The 25,072-nt window shown below is 36.2% G+C and overlaps 1 protein-coding gene across 1 annotated transcript in view; it reads left to right on the top strand.

Annotated features, from left to right (window-relative positions):
- Positions 1-25,072, top strand: part of NOX4 (NADPH oxidase 4) — a 153,045-nt gene that overhangs the window by 21,076 nt on the left and 106,897 nt on the right. Inside the window, exons 3-8 of the mRNA XM_089915387.1 lie at positions 4,250-4,360; positions 5,940-6,024; positions 10,256-10,353; positions 13,733-13,760; positions 20,459-20,531; positions 22,524-22,604. Of these exons, the coding sequence (XP_089771513.1) occupies positions 4,250-4,360; positions 5,940-6,024; positions 10,256-10,353; positions 13,733-13,760; positions 20,459-20,531; positions 22,524-22,604 (476 nt within the window). The remainder of the gene's footprint in view (positions 1-4,249; positions 4,361-5,939; positions 6,025-10,255; positions 10,354-13,732; positions 13,761-20,458; positions 20,532-22,523; positions 22,605-25,072) is intronic.

The following is a 25,072-nucleotide window of genomic DNA, read 5'->3' as shown; positions in this document are numbered from 1 at the left end:
TGGTGGGATGTGGGTTAGACCCTTTTAGTTCTCCAATCTTAGATGTATATGTTTTAGGAAATTATTTAGCAAAATAAATTTACTGATAAATATTTAGTTGAAACTGAAGCCCTTCTATATGTAAGGCTTAGATATAATTACCATAAAATGTAGTCCCCGTCTCAAAAAAATTTCACTTCTGTGATGATTAACTACACAAAGTACTGTCATTGCCCAAATTATGTCCTTCCAACTTGTTCTCCACACTTCATTCAGAGTGATCATTACCAAATACTAATCGCTTCTTACCACCTCCCTACTCAAAACACAGTGCTCTGCATTGACTTTAGGATAAAGATACACATTATTAATATGACCTACCAAGTCCATCAGGGTCTAGCCCTACCTGCTTTTCTGGTTTTACGTTGTATTCTCCTCCACTTCCAATCCAGCCATATTGGCCTACTATTAATTTCTCGTGTAAACACCAGGCTGCCATTTGCCACACATCCATTCTCATGCTGGTTTTTTCTGCACAAATGTCCTTCTCATTCCTAGATGACTTCTGCTCACCCTCCAGATCTCAGTTCACTTTTCACTTATCAAGGAAGCCTTCCTGACCTTCCTATTTAGATTGCATTTCCTGTTAGCCATGCCCATGCTCTGTATTTCTCATTCACAGCATTGGTCACTGTGTATTGGTTACAATTTACATTTGGTTATGTAGCTATTTGATTAATATCTGTTTCCCCTACTAAAATATAACATCCTAAGGAAGAAGGCATTTTTTGTTTTTAGTTCACTATTGAACTCCTGGTGCCTTGTGATATGTGCATATCATAATAAATATATCTTGAATGAATAATGTAAGTGGAATAGATAACACTTACTATGGAAGCACAGAAGAGACCATTTAGAGAAAGGATGTGATACAGTGACCGTAATCAATAAATTAATTTTATATAGTGCTTGCATTTTTTAGACCAGTTTTACTTTTCACAAAAGTCTTGCAAGCTAGGATTATTATATCATATCATATTATATTATATTAATTTTATGGATAAGAAAATTTTATTCCTCTCAACTTTACGGATAAGGACAGTTAACTAGCCCAAGAAGAATAGTTATTAGGTAACAGATTTAATATTAAAAAAAAAAAGTGTTTGAGATTTTAAGAAAATGACCATGCACTTGTTATACCCAGATATTACATTCTTTTATAACTTGCTTTAAATGGCATACTTTCTTATAGGACTGTCTTAGTTCAGGCTGCTACAACAAAATACCATAGACTGGGTGGCTTAAACAACATTTATTTCTTTCGGTTTTGGAGGCTGGGAAGTCCAAAATCAAGGTGCCAGCAGAGTTGGTGTCTGTTGAGAGCCCTTTTCCTGGTTTGCAGATGGCTGCCTTCTTGCTGTATCTTCACGTGGAGGAGAGAGAGCAAGCTCTGGTCTCTTCCTCTTCTTAATAAGGGTGCTAATCCCATCATGGGGCTCTACTCTTATGATCTTATCTTAAGCTAATTACCTCCCAAAGTCTCCACCTCCAAATACCATCATGTTAGGGTTTCAACATATGAATTTGGGGGAACGCAAACCTTCAGTCCATAGCAAGGGCCAAACTGTGTATTATTTATACATATTCATCTAAAATACGCTTATAGCTTAAAAAATTACGCTTGGAATTTTCAGTTATGTTTGAGACCTTCACAGGTAAGAGGTGAAAGTAACGCTGCCATCTAGTGATAACTAACCTGAATGAGATTTGAAAACTAGAGGAGCAGGTTGAGCTCTCTAGGAATGGTAGAACACATCATCCACATAGAATGGGCTGGGCATATAACATAGGCAGTCATTTCTTTTTAGTGAACATTTGAAGTAGCTGATTCTTGTGAAGGTCATGAATTAATAATGACTAAATAAAACAAATCTTAACTGTAGACTATTACCCATCTAGTAAGTAGATAAAATGGTTTCCTATGATTGTGTCACTTAACTGAGATCTGTCTCCATTTTCTTACCCTCTTGACTGCTTCTGAATAAGGGAGTTTTGTACTCTGATAATCTAATAAAAAGAATTTTTCATCTTGGTTTAAAGAGCTAAATATATTCAGGAATTAATATATATGAGGAAATGAGTCCTTGGTAAAATTTCCAGTTAGATTTTGCAGCATCATAAGGAAGAAGTGGAAAGCCAAAATAAACTCCATTCATCCTAACAGGACACTTAAAGCCACTTTGAATTAAATTACTGTATGAGTTAATGTAAACACAGCAATAAAACACTTCCAGACGTGCAATAAATGGTTAGAAAATGCAAAAATATAAGAATGCTCTTTAAAGCACTAAACTGCAAAGATAATTTGGATAATTTATTTGTAGCTCTTAAGTCCTGAATGTATATGGTAGAATTTAGCTGATATATTTTAAGTGAGTTATTGTGCTAGTACATTAAAATTACAAATAAAATTATTATCCAAAATCCCTGGAGCTAAAATTTTGTTACATGCAGATGCCATATCAAAAAGATATAATTATTCCTTCTCTGGAGGCCTAAACAACAAAACCTATCACTTTGAAATGATATTAATTTTGCTCATTGAGGTGAGAAAATTATACTTAACATTTTTTTAGATAGTCCAGTGAGAATTATTTCTACTTGTCCACTGACTGGTATACTCATTGAACTGTGTCCCTGAGGTGTTCAAATTCGTGGTGTAGAAAGAGTCTAACTGGAAATATCAATTACTTTTTATATAACCCAATGAAAATTATGGCTTTCCTGACATGAGTTGTTACTCCATCTCCCTTTCAGGAATAATAGTTCGTATGCTGACAATAAACACTGTGTAACAGAGTTGCTATTTTGCCAAGAGTTAAGCTGGGAATCTCAGGGACATAAACAATTTCAAGATAAGAAAAGCATCTGACTTACACCAGTTTCTTAGTTGATATCCTTAACATAAAGTAGTTTTGTGTTTATTTCGGGACAAGTGCACAGATATGACCCCATCTCTTGTTTTCGTGTGATACATTCGTCATATGAAGAATGTGGCTAGTACCAGACAACGGTAGATGTCAATCTAGCAAGAATTTGATTTAAAATTAGTTGCCAAAAGTATTGGCTCATACCAAGGGGACTGATTCTTTGAAAAATATGTTGTACAATGTGATTATGATCAGCTTTGTAGGAGGCACAGCTGATCTGGGATCTCTCTTGGTTTTGGTTTGGGGAAGAACCTTTAAATTTATTTTGTTAGTTGATTTACAATGTGTTAATTTCTTCTGTATAGCAAAGTGATTCCATTATGCATATATGTTATACATATACATGTATTCTTTTTCATCTTCCTTTCCATTATTTTTTATTGCAGGATACTGAATATAGTTCCCTGTGCTATACAGTAGGACCTTGTTGTTTATCCATTCTACATATAATAGTTTGCATCTGCAAGTCCCAAACTCCCAATCCATCCCTCGCCCACTCCTCTCTGCCTTGGCAACCACAAGTCTGTTTTCTGTCTGTGAGTCCATTTCTGTTTCATAGATAATTTCATTTGTGTCATATTTTAGATTCCACATATAAGTGATATCGTAGGGTATTTGTCTTTCTCCTTCTGACTTACTTCACTTAGTGTGATAATATCTAGGTCCATCCACGTTGATACAAATGGCATGATTTCATTTTTTATGGCTGAGTAATATTCCATTGTATATATGTACCACACCTTTATGGGTCAGGGGAGAACTTTAGAGGAGGAGTGCTTAAGATGAACCCTGAAAGATGGGTAGAGTCAGTAAGGTGAAGAGCTTAAAGGCGGGTGCTGGTGTGGAAGGGAGTTGTGGGGAGGCTCAGAGGGTTCTAGAGAGAGCACAAATGAAAAACCTTTGTTTTAAATTCTTGGTACCCTACCAGTGAACAAAGGATTCAACACTGCACCTGTGTGGAGGTACAGAATCTACTGAAGCTCTCTAGGGCTCTTAACACCCAGAACAGTCCAGGGTGGGTACAATAAGAAATTGACCTTGCACTGAAACAATGTAGTGAGGTGATTAGAACACTAGTAGAAATGAGAGGAGGCTAAGTTTTATGGCAGTGTGGAGCAGAAAGAGACCGGTTTCTCTTTCGGTGAGAGAGAAAGTGGAGGGTTATTCAGGTCTCTTGAAGGAGTTGGCGCTTGCCACAGTCCTGCCGGGTGAGGTCTGCAGCATGCTTGTAGTTTACTTTTGTCCTTGACTGTGTTTTGCCCCTTGCCTTATTTGTTCAGCTAGGATTGTGTCTAAGCAGAGCCTCCGCATCAGTTCTTAACCTCAACTGCAGCCTTATCCTCTTACCCATGTGCCGGATGCTCCTGGCTTACCTTCGAGGATCCCAGAAGGTAAGAAAAAAATCCGTCACTGCTTCCAGCATAGATAATATCAAGTGTAAAAGTGGCACGTTAGTCCTACTTAGTTTGCGTGGTCTGAATTCCTGCTGGAGTGATTTCTTCAAACATGATAGTAAAGACCGCGTCGCATGTCAAGGTGATCAGTGAGCTATTCTACAACAGTAGGTAAGGGCAGAGGATAACAGAGTATCAGGCACCGTGCTAACATGTATAAAATTCACGTATATTGAATACTTGTGAATCCTCACGTGATTCTGTGGGTACTGCAGATGAAGAAACTGAAACCTAGGGAGTTTAAGTAACTTGACCACGACCTTGAGACTAGTGAATGGTAGAGCTGAGATCAGCCCCAGTTCTGAGTTCCTTCTGATTCTTCACTGAGAGCTTGTAGTTTCATTTAATTAAATTCAAGTGAGCAAACTAGAGCTGTGTGGACTTTGATTAATATACAGGATGACTGCTGGTATTGGTGTTAGTTTCTTAAAACACATACCTGTTTTGAGCTATGTAAAAGGCTTGAAATAGATTTCTTGATTAAGATGTGATGTCATATATGATATTTAGTATAAAACAAAGGATTTAAGAAAAGAGAAAAGCCCTTTGAAAGTTAAAATTCATCTGAAATTGTTTTTTGTTTTCTCTTATCCTCGTGTGTGTGTGTGTGTGTGTGTGTGTGTTTGTGCGATATATGTGTGTTTATTCCTTTCTTCAGTAAGATAGTTAGGCACTGCTAGATCGATACTGATATTTTAAAAGGAGTTGTTAACATGAGGTCATTTTCATGTTCTGTGAAGTTCATGTGAGTGGATTTACTGTGGTAAAACTTCTCAACCTTTTCACATAATTATATTTAGAAACTCTTTGCTTTTAATGCAGTAATTTGTGGAAATAACTCTTTCTGTAGGTTGCCAACTATTGCGAAATGCTAGGTTTTGATCCCTGTGGCTGGCCATTGGCTTGGTGTGAAGAAAGAGAAGATAAATGGCAGGAAATGAAAAGTGCCCACATAAGTCTCTCAGTATTTAATAAGTCTTAAAGAATTATCCCCCAGTGTGAAACATAGGTACTCAAAGATGCTTGACATTTTGTTTTTGTGTAAGATCAAGCAGGCATTTAAACCCGTAGATAAAATTGCTTCATTTAAAAATAATCTTATTTTTTGATCACAAAAGGAAATTGTATATATTGTAAAATTAAAACATTCCAGAAATATGCAAAGTAAACCGTGATGGTTCTCCTAAATGTTACTCTGCCAGAACAGCCACTATTTGAGATAAATGCCTGCAAATATGTTAACATACATAATGTCATTAATTTTAAACAATACAGGATTATAGTTTAGTTTATGTGTTGTAACTTTTTTTACCTAACAATATATCTTGTGTATGTTTCCATATCAGTGATAAGCCTTCTCACATTCTCTTTAATGATTTGAGTGTTCCATTGACTAGATATAGCATACTTCATCTCACCAATTTTTAATTGATAAGCCTCTGCCATATTTACAAAGACTCATGCATATATCTTATTTGCTGCATCATTTTTATCATATTAAATGCTTTTTATTTAGGTTCCAAGCAGGAGAACCAGAAGATTGTTGGATAAAAGCAGAACATTCCATACAACCTGTGGTGTGACTATCTGTATTTTCTCAGGTGAGAAAACCAAAAGATGTTAAATATTATGTTAGAATAGCACATTTTATAAATGATATTTTTATTGTTTATGGTTTTCTTATTATACAACTTAATTTTCTCTTCTGTGTATTTAAAGAGATTTATCTAGTGATGCTACAGAAAATGGGTGTTTTTTATATATATATATATATATATATATATATATAAATGTGCAAAGTTTGGCCCCCAAGCTGGTAATGATTATTTTCTAAAAGTAAGTAATTTCATTTAAAAAGATTGGAAGAAAGTGATTAAAAGCTTTTAACCTCTAAAAGTAATGATATGATAGAAACTTAAATGTGTGAAAATTAGAATGTGAAATGTGCATTCACAGAATATGATTCTATCAAAATTATATTTGTTAAGTGTTTCTTTGATATTAACGCTTGGGCAGAAAAGCAAATGTCAAAATTTGTGGAAATTTACCCTACTCAATTCCAAGTTAAAATATGAAGTGAGAATCTTGTGGTTTTTAAGGGTCATTTTAAAATAAATTTTTATCCTGAGCGTTTATATGACACTTTTCAAATTTTTGAAACAGAAATTAATTAATGTATTAAGTACAGGTACTCTGGAGACAGATTTTGTAGGACCTATCCCCAGCTGCCCTTCTGCCTTACCAAGTGACATAATCTCTCTGATCTTCAGTTTGTTGTTAACTGTAAAATGGATCAACAGTAGCACCTATCTCATGGTTTTAAGACTAAAGTAAGAACATGCCTATGAAGTTCTTAGGATAGAATTAGTTATTATAATTTACAGCCTCAGGGGTAAATTATCTCAGTGGCATAGCACCTGACATTTTCATCTGTTCATTATTTGATAGGACATAGGTGTTTTGATACTTGGGACATTTGATCTGGATATTTGTGTATGGCCATTTTGAATCAGAAGTGTTTTGCTATAGCTATTGCCAAGAAATCATTAAACTTTAAGCTTTTCAAAAATTGCCACGTATTGTTGAAACAGGCATCTTCCCAGTGTTTTATCCCTGAACATCTTCCCACTGGTAGTTCCCACCCTGGAAGTGAGAGATGGGGAGAGGCTCAGGGATGGGCTGAAGACTCCAGTATAGCTCAAGGCTACGAACGGAGTAAGAGTCCAGGATATGATGAGGATCAAGGGTGTGGCCAGGGTTAGGGTTGGATTAGAGCTAGAGAGAGTGAAAGGTCAAAATGTAGAAGGATAGGGAAATGCTGGCACAATCATAACTTGATTTGTTCTAAATGGGAGTTGTGTCCAGATATTCTGTTCAGTTGGAGAACAGCTGAAAGACTCAGATTGTGTGGAGTATTGCCATGAATGAGTATGTGTTCCAGAGGGTTTGCCTTCTGCCACTCACTAGGGGTCTGACTTTAGGTAAGTCACCTTTCTTAACCTTAGTTTTCTTATCTGCAAAATAGGGATGAGGGAATTCCCTGGCAGTCCAGTGGTTAGGAGTCCATGCTTCCACTGCAGGGGGCCCGGGTTCGAACCCTGGTTGGGGAACTGGGATCCTGCAAGCCGAGAGTTGCAGCCAAAAAAAAAAATTAGAGATGATTCTGCCTACCTCATTGTTTTGTTATGAGAATTAAATGGGGAAATCCATGCAAAGTGCAATGCTTTCTCTTGCCTAAAATTAGAAGCCCTGAAGTCTTTTAACCTAAAAAGCCTTTTAAGGAAGGTGAATGTATCCCTTAAGGCTGTATCTCATACAGCTGTTACCTAGGACTTTTTTTCAGGAGAATTCAGAAAGAATGGTAATTCCTCTAAGGATGCCCTTGCACTTTTGAGCCATATAATATGTAATGAACATGTAAACCTTTCACTTAAAATGGAGTTTTTTTCCTATAGATTTTAGAAGTGCTGAAGCTATAGGACACAGACAGTTTTGCTTCTATAATGTTTTATATCTGTACCATAGTTGAGTCTCACCTAGACACCCTTTGTTTATTTCTTTGGAACCCTGTCCTTGCTTGTTAGTTAACCCACTTTCAGTTTCCTGTCCATTTTTTTTTAACATCTTTATTGGAGTATAATTGCTTTACAATGTTGCATTAGTTTCTGCTGTATAACAAAGTGAATCAGCTATACATATACATATATCCCCATATCCCCCCTCCCTCTTGCGTCTCCCTCCCACCCTCCCTATCCCGCCCCTCTAGGTGATCACAAAGCACTGAGCTGATCTCCCTGTGCTATGTAGCTGCTTCCCACTAGCCCTGTCCATTTTTTATGGGACCCTTTTCCCTCCTCTAATTTGGTCACTGGCGGGAATTTAATCCTTTAAATAACTTTTAGGTTATTTAGCATTCTAGCCCTTCTCTCTCACTTTCATTTGTCTTTGTGTGTAATTTGGAACTCTTGGCTTACCTATGTACATCTCGTATGTTAGGTTGGAGGGGTCATAGAATTTTCTAGTTTCCAGGCCATGTCTTCTTTTGAATCTCAACACTCCATATATCAGTGTAAATTGTAATAGTTTCCTAAGCAATTTAGGTTCACTTATCTCATTAAGTCTCTTATTTCTGTCATTACCATTTTACAGAGAAGTAAACTGAGGCATTAGTAGGCAAGCAGTGTGGCCAAGAAAACAGGTTCTCTAACTAATTAAATATTGTTCTTTCCCATACATTACAATGTGCTGTTAATGTTAACTTTATTTCACCTACAAGGGAAGGTTGGGAAGGGAGGAGGGTATTACACTTCTGTGCAAAATGTCATTAGCTTCTTTCTTGTCCAGGCTTCTCAAGATAATTTTCTTTTCCTTGACCATGCCGAAATGGATTTGTCTTCAATTCTCTAATAACTTCCTAACACTTTTATCTCTAAGTCAGTTGACTACTCATTACTGTGCCATTGTAGGTAGGTTATTAAATGCTGATCGTCATCTTCCTGAGTTTTTGTTCCATGAAGTGGTTACTAACACTTTTGCTATTGGGTTTAAACACTATGACTTGAATCTGTGGATTGTGAAAAATGTTAACTGGTTAAAAGCCTTTTCATGGACCTATATTTTAGGTTGAGTGTCAGTGAAGTATACAAGATATATAACAGGTTTGCAGCTATGGGAGAAGTGAAACATGTGGAAAATCTAAAGTACAGTGGTTCCCCCTTATCCATGGGGGAATGCTTTCTAAGACTCCCAGTGGATGCTTAAAACCGACAGTATTGAATCCTATATACTGTTTTTTCCTATACAAACATACCTGTGATAAAGTTTAATTTATAAATTAGGCACGCTTAGAGATTAACAATTACTAATGATAAAGTATAACAATTGTAATAAGTTACATGAACCTGCTCCCTCGTCTCTCTCAAAGTATCTTATTGTACAAATTTAATGCCTTTTCCATCTTAACTAAACATGAGTTGCAGTTTGAGGTGTGACAGCAAAGTGAGCATGAATTTCTTTTTTCCTTCCACTTTCCCGGATAGACGATTCATCGCTAAGGATCTTAGCAACCTCAAAATATGAAATCTTGTCCTTTCCTTATTAAGTCGAGAACTTTCACCTCCTCATTTAAAGGAAGCACTTTACGGTTTCCTTTGGCATAAATGAATTGCCAGTATCACTACTCTTGTAGTTTGGGGCCATTATTAAGTAAAACAAGGACGACTTGATCACAAGCACTGCAATACCCCGGACAGTTGATCTGATAACCAAGCCAGTTACTGAGTGATCAACGGGTAGGATGTACATGACAGAGGGATGATTCACATGCCGGGTGGGATGGAATGGGATGGGTGGAGATTTTATTACACTCAGAACAGCATGCAATTTAAAACTCATAAACTGTTTATTTCTGGAATTTTCCACTTAATGTTTTCAGACCGCAGTTGACCACAGGTCACTAAAGCTGCAGAAAGTGAAACAGTGAATAAGGGAGGATTACTGTATTCAGAAGCTGCTTAAATGAACAAATAATTCCCATATTATTATACATGTACGTGTGTGCATGTGTGCCAGTGTGTGTATGTGTGTTTCTAACTCTTGACTTACTAGCGTTATTTTGTTCCACCCTTTGAAAATTCTGTTTCTTTACATGATTTCTCATACTAAAACTGTCTATAATTAAGATTCTTTGTGCTTTTAAAACTTCCCTTTTAATTGAACATTTTATTGCATACAAAGCTGTCAAATTGTGACTCTGTGTTTACTTAAGGAGAGGAACTGACTCCCTCTTATAGAGCGTATGTGAAAACCCCAGTGATTGGTGTGATTCTATAGGTGTGCACGTGGCCGCCCACCTGGTGAATGCCCTCAACTTCTCAGTGAACTACCATGAGGATTTCGTTGAACTGAATGCAGCAAGATACCGAGATGAGGTGGGTGGTCTCTGTCTTCTCATTTTCCTTTCACTCGTCGTGAGATGACTAGTAAGGGTCTGTGATTTTCACAGAAAATTTGTACCTTGCTGCTCCTTTTGAGTGCTTTTAAAATGCACTTGTCAAGTTGAGTTTTATTCTTTTCAGTAGGAAATAGAGGTAATTACTATTTCACAGTCTCTCCCGCCGAAAATGAAAGTTCAGAGAGCGTCTACTTTTTATATTCTGCAATGTTCAGAAAGTTGCCACTCAGGTCTGCCTTCTGCCTCCCAACAGCTTTTGTCTAATTCCTGTCGCTCAGTGGAGACTGTTGACAGTGCCATTACAGGGTAAAACTCCTTCCGTAACTCATACAGTGCTTTGGGGGAAAAAAAGCAGAAAAGAAGGTTGACTATTTGAGGATCCTGGACCATCAGTTGATTTGACTTAAAAATATTATTGAGTTTTAATGCTTTACTCTGTTTTATTTTGTTTTTAATCCTTATAGTAGGTGACCTTGAGCTGAATTATATAGTGGGCAGTATCTAACTTAGGGGTGCTTTTCTCCATGTGAAGCTGCCCATGAAATGAAATTATATGTACAGGGTGCTGGGCTGGACCAATGAACAACACATGCACAGCCCTAGTTAGGTGTGTGTTGCTCGGCATTTTCATCGTGTCCTCAGGCTGCCTCTGATTTCCAAAGCCAAGACTGCTTCAACACCGAAATGTTCAGGGTCCCATGCGATCAGAACCCCACCCCGTTCTGCTAAGTGCAGTAGTGACTTAATGGATTGTTCTCCATCTTCCCCTTACATATCACCAGAGTTCTCTAGATTAATACTGCTGTGACCATGTGCTTGACCTCCCTCCCAAAACAAAACAGAGGTCAAAGTAACAACAAACAAGCATAGACATAAATCACGAAACCAAAATAACAAGCAGCCCTGGATAAATCCCATAACTATACAAGTATTTTTAAAAACGCCAATGTAATTTCATTGATCTGGGTTAGGGCCAGGCACTAATATTTTTAAAAAGCTCACTAGTGATTGTAGAGTGCGCCTAACATTAAGAACCATGGAAAAGTCTAGCTCCTTAGCAAGCCGGTGGAAGCTCTTCACATGTAATGATTTCACAGCAAAGCTTCCATCTCTCCCTGTCTCCCATCACTTCTCTCATTCCTCTCTCCTCCTCTGCCCAAATCACATGGGGTTACTTGTGTCTTACTCCCGCCATGCAGTTTCCTTTTTTATCTTTTCCTTCTTTGCTTCTCTCTTTTGCTTTCTAAATTCATGTCTTCGATAACTACAATAATCTTATCATTTTCATTACAATATACTTTTGCTTAATATTCCAATATTTTAGTCATTTTAAGATTTCTAGTTATTAAATTTATTTCACTTTAAGAGAGATGTAGGCTCAATGGAAAATATTTTAAAACTCCCAAGTAAATGAAAAGCAAAAGCTTCTCTTCCAAAACTAGCCGCAGTGAATGATTTTATGTTTTCTTATAAGATATTTTGAGTGGTATTTTATGATATATATTCTTCAGCAATTTGTAAATATATGTATTGTGGCTTGCTGTATCAGAAAGTATACATCTACCTCATCCTCTTCATATGAATACACCATAATTTATTTTTAGCCTTTTCCTTATTCACAGATGTTTAGCTTGATTCCGAGTTTTTGTCATGAACTGCATGCCAATAAATTTATTTTTTTGTACACTTCTGCTAGGCAGATTCATGGAAGTAGAATTTTGGTTTCAAAGTTATGCACATTTTTAGTTTTGATGGACAAATTACCTTCTGAAAAAGCTTCACCAGTTGATACACTCTGCCAATTTTATCAGAATGCTTATTTCTACACTTCACTTGTTTGTAAAAAAGCGTTGATGATCTGATGGATGAAAAATGCTAACTCATTTTAATTTACATTTTCCCTTTTCCCCCCTTCCTTCCTTCCTTTTCTTCCTTCATATCTTCCTTTTTTTCCCCTCCCTTTCTTCTTTTTTGTAATAAATATTTTTGAGTACCTAGTAGGTACCAGGCCATGTACTAGATGAAGATGAAAAAATACACACATACACAAACACACACTCACACACACATATATTACATATATAAATGGTTATATTCTTCTGTGAATTGTCTCTGGAAATGATGGGTTTATGACATGCACCTTATTGTTCTGCTCTGTGCTTTCATCCTGTCTTCTCCACATCTCCAATGACCCCTCCATCCTCCAGTTTGTGATGGTGGTACATTCCTGACGGCCTAGCTCAGTTGGCCTCATCTTGTCATCTGTGAAACAGTCTCTTACTCTTCTTCTATTCCATCTTCATTCCCTGGCAATATTAATTGTTCCATCTTCTGAGTTTCCATAGTTATTTATTCATATTTCTGGTATTACCACTTTGTTCAGCCCATCTTGTATTTTTACTAATTTTTTGTGTATTAGGTTACTCTAGATTAGCCTTTAGTCATGTTTCTAACATCAATGGTAGAATTCATTTGACCTAAACTGGATGAGGAGCTATTCTTGGGCAAATGGTCCTTGTTCAAGACTGCTAAAATTGTATCATATAAATGGCTTCCTACTTTGTATATAGCCTGGCCTGACCCCAGATTCAATGGAGGCATGAGGAAAGAAATTCAGAAGTTGTGCAATATTAGGCACCCTTAGGATGAAAAATTAATCCATATTCTACTGGGAATTGATCTAAAGTTTTCCAGAAGACAGAAAGGGAGTTGACTTCAGTCCATTATACCACAAGAATGTAGTTTAAAGGAAATATTACAATAACCATATTAATGTGTTATATTTCTGAGTAGCAGGAACCTGTCTTCCTTGTTTGAATATCATCACTTATTTTTACAGTAGCCTTTGAGACATTTTAGTTCTCAGTTAGTATTCTCTGTACTGAATTTACACAGTACAACCCCCCCCTACATATTTTATCACTTTTGATTCTCACTGTCTTGACACTCGTTAGGTGCAGTTTGGCAATTGTGGTAGATAAAGTATATATTAAGGTTTCCACAATATAGGTAAGGTATTGAGCCCCAAAATGGTCAAAGTGTGGGCTTCAGGCCACTACCACTAACTTATAATAGCTTATAACTGGCCATGAAGATGAAAGCCTAGGCTTTCTGACTCTTCATACAATATTCTTCCTTTTTCAGATAGCTAAACTTCTTGGAATTGGGTTTTGTATGTATTATAATCTCCTGTGATATCGTAAAAACATTATGAAATTCAATTGCGTCTTATTTCCATTGGGAGAACAGTCTCTTACATACCTAATACATGGCTCTTATCTCTCTCAGACTCATTGCAGAATTTTATGTTATCAGTGTTTTATTTTTCAGTCAATTTTTTTTTCCCTTTTTATCAGGATCCTAGAAAACTTCTCTTCACAACTGGTAAGTTGTTACTCATTTCTGCTTCTGAAGATTCAGGGAAATCTTGGAAAATAAGCATCATCAAATTACACAGCATTTAGATATATGCTAAAATATAACATGGAAAATTTGCATATGAGAACGAATGATTAGGAGTTCAAGCATACAGTTGCAATGAAAACAGAGGGACAGGGCAAACAATCAGGGTTCAGATGAATGAAGAGTAAAAGTAAGCAAATGCATTTGCCTTTCATATATTCTTTCAAAGAAAATAACATAATGCCTTATGCTTATTGAGGGCCTGCTATGTGCCCACTGCTTTGGCAAGTACTATTGGAGATAGTACATATGGACCAGTTCTCTGTCCTCAAGGGTTAGAAAGAAACACCAAGCACTCTGAGTGTCAGTGTAGTTCTTCTAATTCAGTAATTTAGTAGGATATTTTGTGATCTTAAAACCCATGGAAAAAGAGGAGAAACAGTCATTAAAATAAGTTATCTTTCTTGAAATGTCTTCTTTCTCATTTCTAATTTACTTTTCCTTCTCAAACATACTGTCCATGAAATCTCAGTATAGACTCTTCATTTGTTAAAGCACATTTGAACATCTCAAAATTTTGCCCTGTTAGTATAGTTCTTACTATTTTCTTCTTTTTCTCAACCTTACACTTATAATAATGAAAAAGAAACTGTATTTGAGGTTGGTTTGTTTGTTTTTTGTTTTGTTTTGTTTTGTTTTTTTTGCGGTACGCGGGCCTCTCACTGTTGCAGCCTCTCCCGTTGCGGAGGACAGGCTCCTCCGGACGCGCAGGCTCAGCGGCCATGGCTCACGGGCCCAGCCACTCCGCGGCAGGCGGGATCTTCCCGGACCGGGGCACGAACCCACATCGGCAGGCGGACTCCCAACCACTGGGCCACCAGGGAAGCCCTTGAAGGATTTTTAACTTGTATTTCAGGGACAAGGACGATTGTGTAGCGGAGATGGTCTATCATAAAGGCTTGGCTGTACTCCCTTATTAAGGATCAGAATTGCATATGGGACTGAGGCATGGCTCTGTCAAATGCATCGTTTTCTTTTTGAATCAATTTTATGGTGAAAATAAGAATAATTGGGGTGTTTTCCCCCTCCATGTCGCAACTACATATTTAGATTGATAATATATATATTTTTTCTGCCTATCAATGTATGATGCTTGCCATTTGCAAAGTACTCATTTCAGTTTTCTCTTTAGGAACACAATTTAGTTTTGTTTACAAATTTGCTCATTGAAAACATGTTTTTATTTAAGCCTTAAGAATTGGGTGAGAAGTAGAAGGGAGAAAAAGCAGAAAAACAAAGCAATGTATGAATCAATGTATTTTTTGGTTCATATGAATCATTTTAAGAGAAATAAACAAGGATTTTGTTTTAATATTATTTGGTTCAGCACAGAGTATAGTTGAAGACTTGGAACATTTGAAATGCTTTAAAAAGTTTAGTTTACAAAGATATAAGAAGATTTCTTATATGACAAAGATATTACATTAAGAAACTTAGTAAAATTAATACTTCTTTATAAGTAGGTGATCTCTCCACCTAGCTTGAAACACCGCCATTGTATGTTCTTTCCCAGCAGTTCCCATGAGTGTATTGGGCAAGGTAAAGATGATACTTAAAAACACAAATTCCTGATTCCAGCCTAGGGAGAGTCCAGGTTGGGACCTGCCAATATGCTTTATTAACTTTTCCACTACTGTTTTACCCTTTAGTGAGCATCTCATTATACTCTTGAGCATACCTTCTCACCACTACCTACCTTTTACCTACTCTCTTACTCTCTTTTTTTCACCTGGTCGACTCTTGCCTATCCTTTAAGTCTCAGTTGCCATACCTATCATGCACAGATTTCTGCCAAATTTCACTAAGTAGAGCTGGTCTCTTCTTGCCCTGGGTCCCTAAAGATACATAGTGAAAATACTACGAATAATTTATTTCCTTGCTTATACTGTAGAATAATTATTACCTTACATATACTGTGTTTTCCACTCAATGGTGAGCTTCTCCAGGGTGGAAAAGGGATGCCTGTAGGGCATGCAGAGAAAGTATTTTGTGTGGCATTTCTGTCAATACAAACAACTTGAATTATCCAAAATCAGCATGTCAGCATCACTTTAGTGGCCTTGGTCCAAAAAATTTCATGAAAGAAGTACTGTGCTTGCCATCAGGTGCCATCTACTTTACAGGGACACAGACCCCCCCCCCCCTTAAGTATGAGGCTAGAGCTCCTCAGGCATCTGGTCAACCCCACTGAATAGTAGCAAGTGAGAGAGCAAAACAGAATCTAAGGATGGTAATGGGATGAGTGACACTGTTCACTTAGTCCAACTTTGAATTCACTTAGTCCAACTTTGAGTTATGAATACATCTCTGACTGAGTCTATTTCACAGCTATCTTTGAATATTGTCAGGCACAATACCTAGGAAGAATAAAGTTCCTGATGAAGAAAGGCATGCATGTTTTTAGATGTTCTGATGATAAAGCATATTTTCTATTAGTTGATATAGTTCTTGAATTTTAATTTGTTTAATGTTACATAGAGTCTTCTCTCTCTCTGTCTTTAAAAATTTTTCTGTGTAACCTAGGCCTAAGAAATAAGGTTGTCTTGTAGAAAATAAAGCCTGTGGCAGCACAAGTGACATAAAATATGGGATTTAGACTCACTAAATAAGAAATGTTAAAGACATTTCAATTAAGAATTTATAGAATAAAATAAGTTTAATAGATTGAATTATTCCAAACATTTTATAATGCTTGCTACATATATCCAAATTTGGTAGTACTTGTATGATGAGAATAAAATGCATAGTATCTAATTTTAATTAGAAAAACCCTCACAAACAAATACAATTATGTTTGTAAAAACAGGATAATGAATATAAGATGGTATATTTCTGACTATATCTGGGTATGGATGAAAATGATCTTTCAGTTTCATCTAGAAATGGCAATATAGTGCAGTTATTCATTTGAAGGGCTACTAATTAATTAACCTAATATGCATAGATAAAAGAGTAATAAGAGTAAACATAACAAGCATGTTTTTTCCTAAGGAAACAAATATAGGTTTTGCTTCATAACTTGAAGACTAAGAGTTCACAGTGTACTTCACTTTGGCAAGTAGCTTTCCCCAGTGAGCTTAGACTAGTGCAATAATTTCTAACCTGTGCTTCCTGACTCTTGGAATATGTGTGATAATGGAGGCTAATTTATTGGGACTTGGCTGTGCTGTCATCCAGCGCTAAGTTAGGATGCCCTTTGATGTACCTCGAAAACACTCAATGCTTAGCATTCTTTCAGCACTTAATACGCTATGTTGCAATTGCCTGCTTACGCTGTCTCCCACACTGGACTGGGATTTCTTTTAGAGCAGGATTCATTTTTTCCTCTAGCACTTAACGGTACAGTACAGATGCCTAGAAAATAGTCACTGAATGGATAAAAGTCATTTATTTTTAAACTCTACTACTTGTTGCATAGATATTCTCTACAACATTCCGGATGATTGGTTGGCCAACCTGTTTGTTTAATTCCAGTAAAGAAAACCATAGCTTTTTTTCTTTTTTTTACTGAAGTATAGTTAATTTACAATGTTATGTTAGTTTCAAGTAGACAACAAAGTGATTCAGTTATACATATGTATACACGTATATTCTTTTTCAGATCCTTTTCCATTATAGGTTATTACAAGATATCGAGTATAGTTCTTTGTGCTCTACAATAGGTCTTTGTTGTTTACCTATTTTATTCAATATATATAGTAGTGTGTATATGTTGATCCCAAACCCCTAATTTATCTCCCCCCCAGAATCCCCTTTGGTTTTTAAGTTACCCACCCCACCCTTTTTTTTTGACCACCATAATTGCATTTTTCTTTCATTGCTAATTATAAGTCAGTTTTTCTTCTTCATTGCTCTGAAGTCTATTACTCTATAAATTACAAACTGATCCTTTTGTACTTCTGGGAGACAGAAAGGAAAAATGAATTCTTTAGCTAAAAAAGTTAACTTCATAAATCTGAAAGGACCTTAAGAAGCATTGAATTGATCCTCAGTTTACAGATGAGATTCAGTGAGCTAGGGGTTTGGCCTAAGGGACAGTAACAGGACCGCAATCCCAGAATATACATACATACCCCAGGCTGTCTGGGGCCTCTACTTCATGTTGAATTCAAATGACTGAGGTCAACTATTTCACGCTCTCTAAGTCTTTCCAGTATGTTTTCCACGCTATGCTCTAAAAGATGTGCTCTAATTAAATGTTTGAGGAAGTATCTGTTCAATTTTACACTGGTTTCTTGACTTTAGTACTTCTCAGAAGCTTTACATTAATGTGCCCTGTGATTCTTCAAGGAATGGTTATAACATTTTTGAGTAATAGAAATTAATACCTCAAGGAATTAATGTTTAAATAATACCCTTTGGAAATTATAACTTTGTTCTAAACATACTCTGTTTTTTCAGGTGTCCTGATGAAGTGATTTGCAGACATTCTGTAACTAATCTTGGCATGTTCAGGACTACATAGGAAACCTTGTGTGTAGACACAGTAGACATTCATGAATCCTCAATAAAATTACTGGAAAGGCCTCTCCAACCATAAATTTTACATTTTAAGTGAAATTAGTTGAAACCAGAGAGACAGACCTTTTTTTTTTTTCTTTAAATTTATTCAGTTACAATTGAAGCACTCTGAATTATACATATGTAAAGCATGCTACTTGATTGGTTTTGATATATGTATACACATGTGAAACCATGATCAAAATCAAGATAACAAATATGTCCATCATTCTGTCCTGCTCTCTACCCCTCCTAACTACAAATCTGCTTTCTATCACTAAAGAATTTTTCTAGAATGTTGTATAAAAGAAATCATAGAGCTTATGTTTTTTCAGGTTGTTTTGGTGGGGGAGGGCAGCCTGGCTTTTTTCACTAAGTCTAATAAATTTTGTGATTCATCTGAGTTGTCATATATGCATAGGTATGTATCAGCAGTTCTTTCTTTTTAAACTGCTGGTTAATTTTCCAGGTACAGATAAACAATTATTTATCCATTCATCTGTTGATGGAAATTTGAATTGTTTACAGGCCTTGAGTATTAAAAATAAAGTGGTTATGCACATTTTTGAACAAGTTTGGGGTGGATATATGTTTGTGTTTTGGGGGGGTATATTCTTGGGAGTGGAAAAGCTTGGTTATTTTGTAGACATGCTGTTCTTTTTAAACAGCAGTTTTCTGCGCTATTCGTCCTTTCCTGTGAACTAGTGTAGTTATCTTGCTCTTCTCTTACCCCCTAGGAAGTAAGTACTCACCTGGGGCAATGGGAAAGACAATGGGAAAGACAATGGGAAAGGGAGTACCCTACGAAAAAAGTGTAGAGAATAGATGATTTGGATTAGGCACATCTGGGAAAGGCAAGGATTGTTAGGCTTCCAAATTTGTGTATTGGGAAGAGTGAAAGGAGAGCATACTCCACTATTAAGTTCCAAAGACCAACTCCCTTATTTCTCATGTGTCCCTTTACAAGTGGAAACTCGTTTCTTTTGTACTGGGATTTCTAATGTTATTTTCTAATGATTCTAAACCCTCTGTGATCCTAATGGTGCACATCCCTGTTGCTCTTATATTGTCCCCAGCTTGTTTGCTTCTGCTGGTGGCTTATAGTCCCTGATGGTCCTTCTGTTTCATAGGTGGTTCCTTCTCAAGAGGAAGAGTGGGGGGGATGTCTATACTTTTGGAGGCAGAATTGTTTCAATACCTTTTCTACAAAGATTTAAGATGGAATCTCTCAGCTAGGTCATTTAGTACTTTTTGTTGCTTGTATGATTATAAGAGTAAATAAAGGTGACTTATAGACAGAATATTTTATTTGGTAGTAATAAGATAATAAGAAATGAGGCTATTGTGATTTTCACTCTTTGATAAAGCATATCACCTATTCATCTTGGACGTGCTGTATGAGCTAACACTAGATTTGTAGCAATCTATTATGTCAGTATTAATTTTGAAAATTGACATGTTTACACACTTTACAAAATGTTATGTACTACCAGAAGCACTGATTTCAAAATGTTTTCCATTCTGAGGAGAAATACGTCTGCAAGTGTTCTTGAAACATCAACACTGTAACATTTTTCTTCAAATTCACCATTTTTTGTTCTACACTCGAAGTTGCAGTTTTTAGAAAGGTTCAGGTTTTGTTTATTTTTTCTTGAAAATTATTCTAGATAGTGAAGCCCAAAAGAAATTATTTGACATTGAAACTGAAGGAGCTGCTAGTTCCGTAAAAGCGGGGAGGTGAGAGTAAGGAGGGTTTAGTACTATGGTGGAGAAAACCAAAACAACAAGGGAGTTGAATGTCAACCCTGTCCTGTTGTATTAATTATTGACTTTAGTTATAGTATGTACCTATAAAAGTATGCACATATTCACCATTTTGAGTAGAATATTTAAAAATACCAAAACGGACTCTTCTGTTAAAGGTGGAAAAGACTCTGCTTTGTCCTAAATACCTTGAAACTTATGCTAATTCAAAAAAGGCTTTTTTAAGCGGGAATGTACAAGATTTGAATTGGGCTTCCCACAGATCAGCCTAGTACTTTGAATTTTAAGGTAATAACTTTTTGTACATTTTTTCTCAGCATGACTTAAGTTAAACATACTTATGTACGTTTTTATAGTTCCTGGCCTGACAGGGGTCTGCATGGTATTGGTGCTCTTCCTGATGATGACAGCTTCGACATATGCAATACGGTGAGTGTCGGAGCCATTATTTTGATGTTTCTTGGTCAGATTATTTAGACTTCCTTAAGATTATCTTCATTTTCATATGTAGAAAACGTCTCGATTCACCCGAATGTTTAGCCAATGCAATATTCTGGTTACTGGACTGTTCTGTGTAACTAAGAGGGAAATAGAGAGGCATTTCTATATATCATTTCCTGTTTTTGAAAAATCTCTTTCTTTCAGTCAAATATTCTGGGGTGTAAGGAATTGTGTATGGAGACTTTCCAAATACATGTTCCAAAGTGGAATAAAAGGAGGCGGGATGTGGCTTACTAAATATTAAAATGATTATGCTTCAGTAACTTAAAACAGGATAGGGAATTACTATATTGTACACCTGGAACTAATATAATATTGTAAGTCAACTATACTTCAATGAAAAAAACAACAACCAGAATAGGACTTACTTGCAAAAATGACCAAGACATTGAACTAAATGATAGTAGACAGAAAGCACTGTAAAAGACTTTGCTATGTGTAAGAACCTGCTAAATCATAAAGGTGCCATTATAAACTTATGAGGAAGGTAAAGCTTAAGTGAATTAAATTCTAGATATAAATTACAGTTTACTGTAAAAAATTATACCACTAAAGATTTAGGAGAAACTTTAAGTGGATATTTTATCAGCTCTCATGATGGACAAGGAAAAATATAGGAAATATTTGGCTACCTAAAAATATGGAAACTAAAACTCCTGAATGTCAATATACAGTATAAAAACTGAAAAATAAACATGCTATTGCAAAAATTATTACACTCATATGGAAGTAGTACATTCTTAAATTTGAATAGTTTAACCCACAACAATTGAGAAATATGCTATAGAAATGGGTAATTATTATGAACAGATAAGTCACAGGAGAATACAAAGTGAGTAACACAAAAATGAAATAATACCTAATTCCACTTATACAAAATACTGAAGATGTATAAAGTGGAGTCTGGGTTTGGGGAAACAGGCCCTCCTGCACTACGATTGGGTTTGTAATTTATAAACATGTTTCAGAGAGCAATAGGTAATGTGTATCAAAAGCCTTACAAAATGTGTGTCCTCTGATGTCACAATTCCACTTCTAGAAATTTAGATTCAAAAAGAAGCAGATCTGTGCAAAAAGGCGTACGTTACAAGGATGCTAATGATCTTGTTTATGATAGCAAAAACTGTGACCCATGTAAATGTGACTCTTTTAGCTCTTGCCTAAATTGGGGGTTCTAAAGTTTCTAGGGGTTGTGTCAGAATCATCTAAGCTTTTACGAATACCTGACCGCCACCTCCAAGATTCTAATATATGAATATCTACCGAGATATATGAAATAAAATAACTGTTAGTGTTTTTACTTCTCTCAAACATTCTAGGTTGTGTTTATTATACCCATTCCTCTTCAGACTCTTTGTCCTCCCCCAGGACAATAACACAAGGTGTTACTTTAAAGTTATACACTGTCCAGGAAGATAAGAGAAAATTTTAATGAACACTTATTTAGTCTATCTCCATCTGAGTTTCCTTTGAACTACTCTCAAAATATTTATTGGGATAGAAACATTGGTTGTCTTAGAAGTCATTTGCAAATTGAGAATTTTGATAAAAAGGACAGCAGAAGTACGTATTAGCAGACTATTGCCTGCACCTTCACCTTACATCATAATAACTTTAATATAAACAGCTGATTTTAATTCTTTCTATGTATCTTTATTTGAAATACAAAGAACCTTCAAAATGATAAAGCGTTACTTATAATTTTTGTCAGTTCTCTCTGCAGTGGTATGCTAATACTTTGATATTAATAGATAAATCTCAGATGAACTCATTATTAAATATGAGTTAAAACTCAAATTTAATATGAGTTAAAACTCATATTTTAACTTTCAATTGTGACATGTATTTGAAAGGATGCACGATTTTTTTAGTGAGATGGAGTGTAAAGTGGAATTGAAATTAAGTTATTTGTTTTTTCAGAGTTTCTAACTATGACATCTTCTGGTACACTCATAATCTCTTCTTGGTCTTCTACATGCTGCTGATGTTACACGTATCAGGGTAAGTTTAAACAAATGTTTTTAAAGCTATATGTGCCTAAAAATGGGGTAATAAAAGAGAAATCTATAGAAATTTTCATAGGAAATGGTAAAATTATTTGGTTACTTGGAATTGAGGGTAGTGTCAAGAGTGGAATAAATAGTTCTATTTTCGACATAGCATGTTTTAACAAAACTAGCATAGAAGTATATTAAAATGGAAAGAGTTACTTCTCCCACAGTATTGTAGCTTTTAAAGCCCCCTATAGTTATATCCTGATAAGCTCTAAAAGAAGGTGAGTAGGAACTGAAGAACTTCAAGAAGATATTTAGTGTTTGAATTTTCAGGAATTTATCATGTCTTGCTGCTGCAGAGTTTGTAACAGTGGAGTTACTAGTTTACTAATATTTGCAGAGACAGCCAAAGATTTATAAGACCCAAAGACAAGGATCTGTCAAAAACACCAGAAAATCACAAAGGGAAGAGAGATAGCATCCCAAGTTTTTACAAAGAATTTACCCCAAATACTCTGAAAAGTATGTTGACCCAAGCAGTATACTCAAATGTATGGTGCTTAAAATAATTCATTAGGTCAGAGGATGTAAATAAATAATATATTTTTGTGTATGTATATGTCTGCATGATTACAGAGTGGACCTGTGTTTTTGTCTTGACACTCACACCAATATGACACAATAGGCTATTGTCTGGCATCAGGTTCACTTGGTTTAGTAGAGGGATACAGGACAGGAAACATGGAATGTCAACAGGATAATGTCAGGTGCTTCTTCAGTAGGGCTCCCTCTAGATGCACAGTAACCATTTTCCACCTTCTCTCCCTTACCTGAATGTAGTAACTCAGTTTTAAGATGAGACCATATGGATACACAAGGACTACCTTGCCTTGGGAAGGCTCATGCTCCACAGGAGCCAGTCTCTTGGTAACAGTCAAAGTCTCCTCAAGGGATGCCCTCAGTTGCTAGAACACAGTGCATCAGGAAGCTGAGGTCACTCAGCATCCTCCAGGTCCAGATGCTTTCCATCAATAATAATCAATGCTGGTTGGTAACACAGCTGGCACTCCCTGTTTATGCTAACTCAAAATGTTTCCAGGGAAACAGTATTTGGAGAAAAGTTCAGACCTGCTGTTAATTTTTTCTTCAGAATGTTTTATAATGTACTTTGTCAGTACAGTAAATCTTATCCATAAATTATATATTTATTTCAAGGTGCATGTTCAAAATGTTGATCCCCCAGTTTTGGAGGCCATTGATTTAGACAGCAGTATTATGTGGATCTCTGTCTCCTACGTCCTGGTTCAATTTATTCTGTGTCATGGTTCTAGAACATATAATTGTAGAGCATTAGACACATGGCCACACATAATCCCGACTTCCAGCTAGCCATGGCTGCCACACAGGGAAGAGGAAATTCCACAGTCAGTTCCACAGTCAGTGGAACCTCTGGGTTCTGTTCATTTCCCATTGTGGAGCTAACACATTCTGTAGAGCATTAGGGCACCGAGAAAGCCCTTGGTAGAGAAAATCTGCTTTATATTCTGTTCTTTAAATGGCTTGCATGCCTGTCCAGGGCTATTATCATAAAAATGGACTATGAGTAAACAGATGTGCTACTAATGAAAATACTAATTTAAAACATTTGCAAAGTGCTTACTATATGCCAAGCATAAATTCAAAATGATTTAGATGATTTATATTATTAAAGGATTATAGGGTTTTTTTGGTTTTGATTTTGTTTTTGTTTTTGTTTTCTTTCTGCGGTACGCGGGCCTCTCACTGTTGCGGCCTCTCCCGTTGCGGAGCACAGGCTCCGGACGCGCAGGCTCAGCGGCCATGGCCCACGGGCCCAGCCGCTCCGCGGCATGTGGGATCTTCCCAGACCGGGGCACGAACCCGTGTCCCCTGCATCGGCAGGTGGACTCTCAACCACTGCACCACCAGGGAAGCCCAGGATTATAGTTTTATAAGGATAAATAATATTGTTAAACCCTTTTTATGGGTGGGAAAACAGATTTAGAGAGAGTGCATAATTTGCTAAAGTTTGCTTAACTGATGTATCCTGGATTCAAATCCAGGCATTCTGACTCAAAAACTTATATTGTTATACTTTTTCTTTGGAGAGTTCAGTACTTCTAAGGAGTTGTTCTTAAGTTTTTTTAAAGAAGTTAATATCTTGATTTATCTGGAATTGTTCTCTCTTCCTCTCTCTCTCTTTAGCTATAACAGGTGAGAGAAAAATATAATTTGTTAATATAGTTAGTTATGCATTCTTTTGCCTTTATGTTGTACTAAATTAAAACTGGGAAAATCTCAGTTTGTAATCTCAGTTACAAATTTCTTTGTAATTCAAAGTAGAGTTATTTTTCAAAGTTTCAGGAGTTCTAACAGGCTTCTGAAGTTAGAAAGTATTAAGAGTCCTTTTTCCATTTTTTTGGAAGTAAAAGAAGGTATATTTAAAATTTGATTTTA

The sequence above is a fragment of the Delphinapterus leucas genome, chromosome 7, assembly GCF_059928025.1.
Source record: "Delphinapterus leucas isolate spDelLeu-1000000601 "Yukka" chromosome 7, BTC_Dleu_Yukka2, whole genome shotgun sequence".
In the NCBI taxonomy this organism is placed as follows: Eukaryota; Metazoa; Chordata; class Mammalia; order Artiodactyla; family Monodontidae; genus Delphinapterus; species Delphinapterus leucas.
The sequence above is the reverse complement of the archived record's forward strand: the minus strand, read 5'-3'. Positions and strand labels throughout refer to the sequence as shown.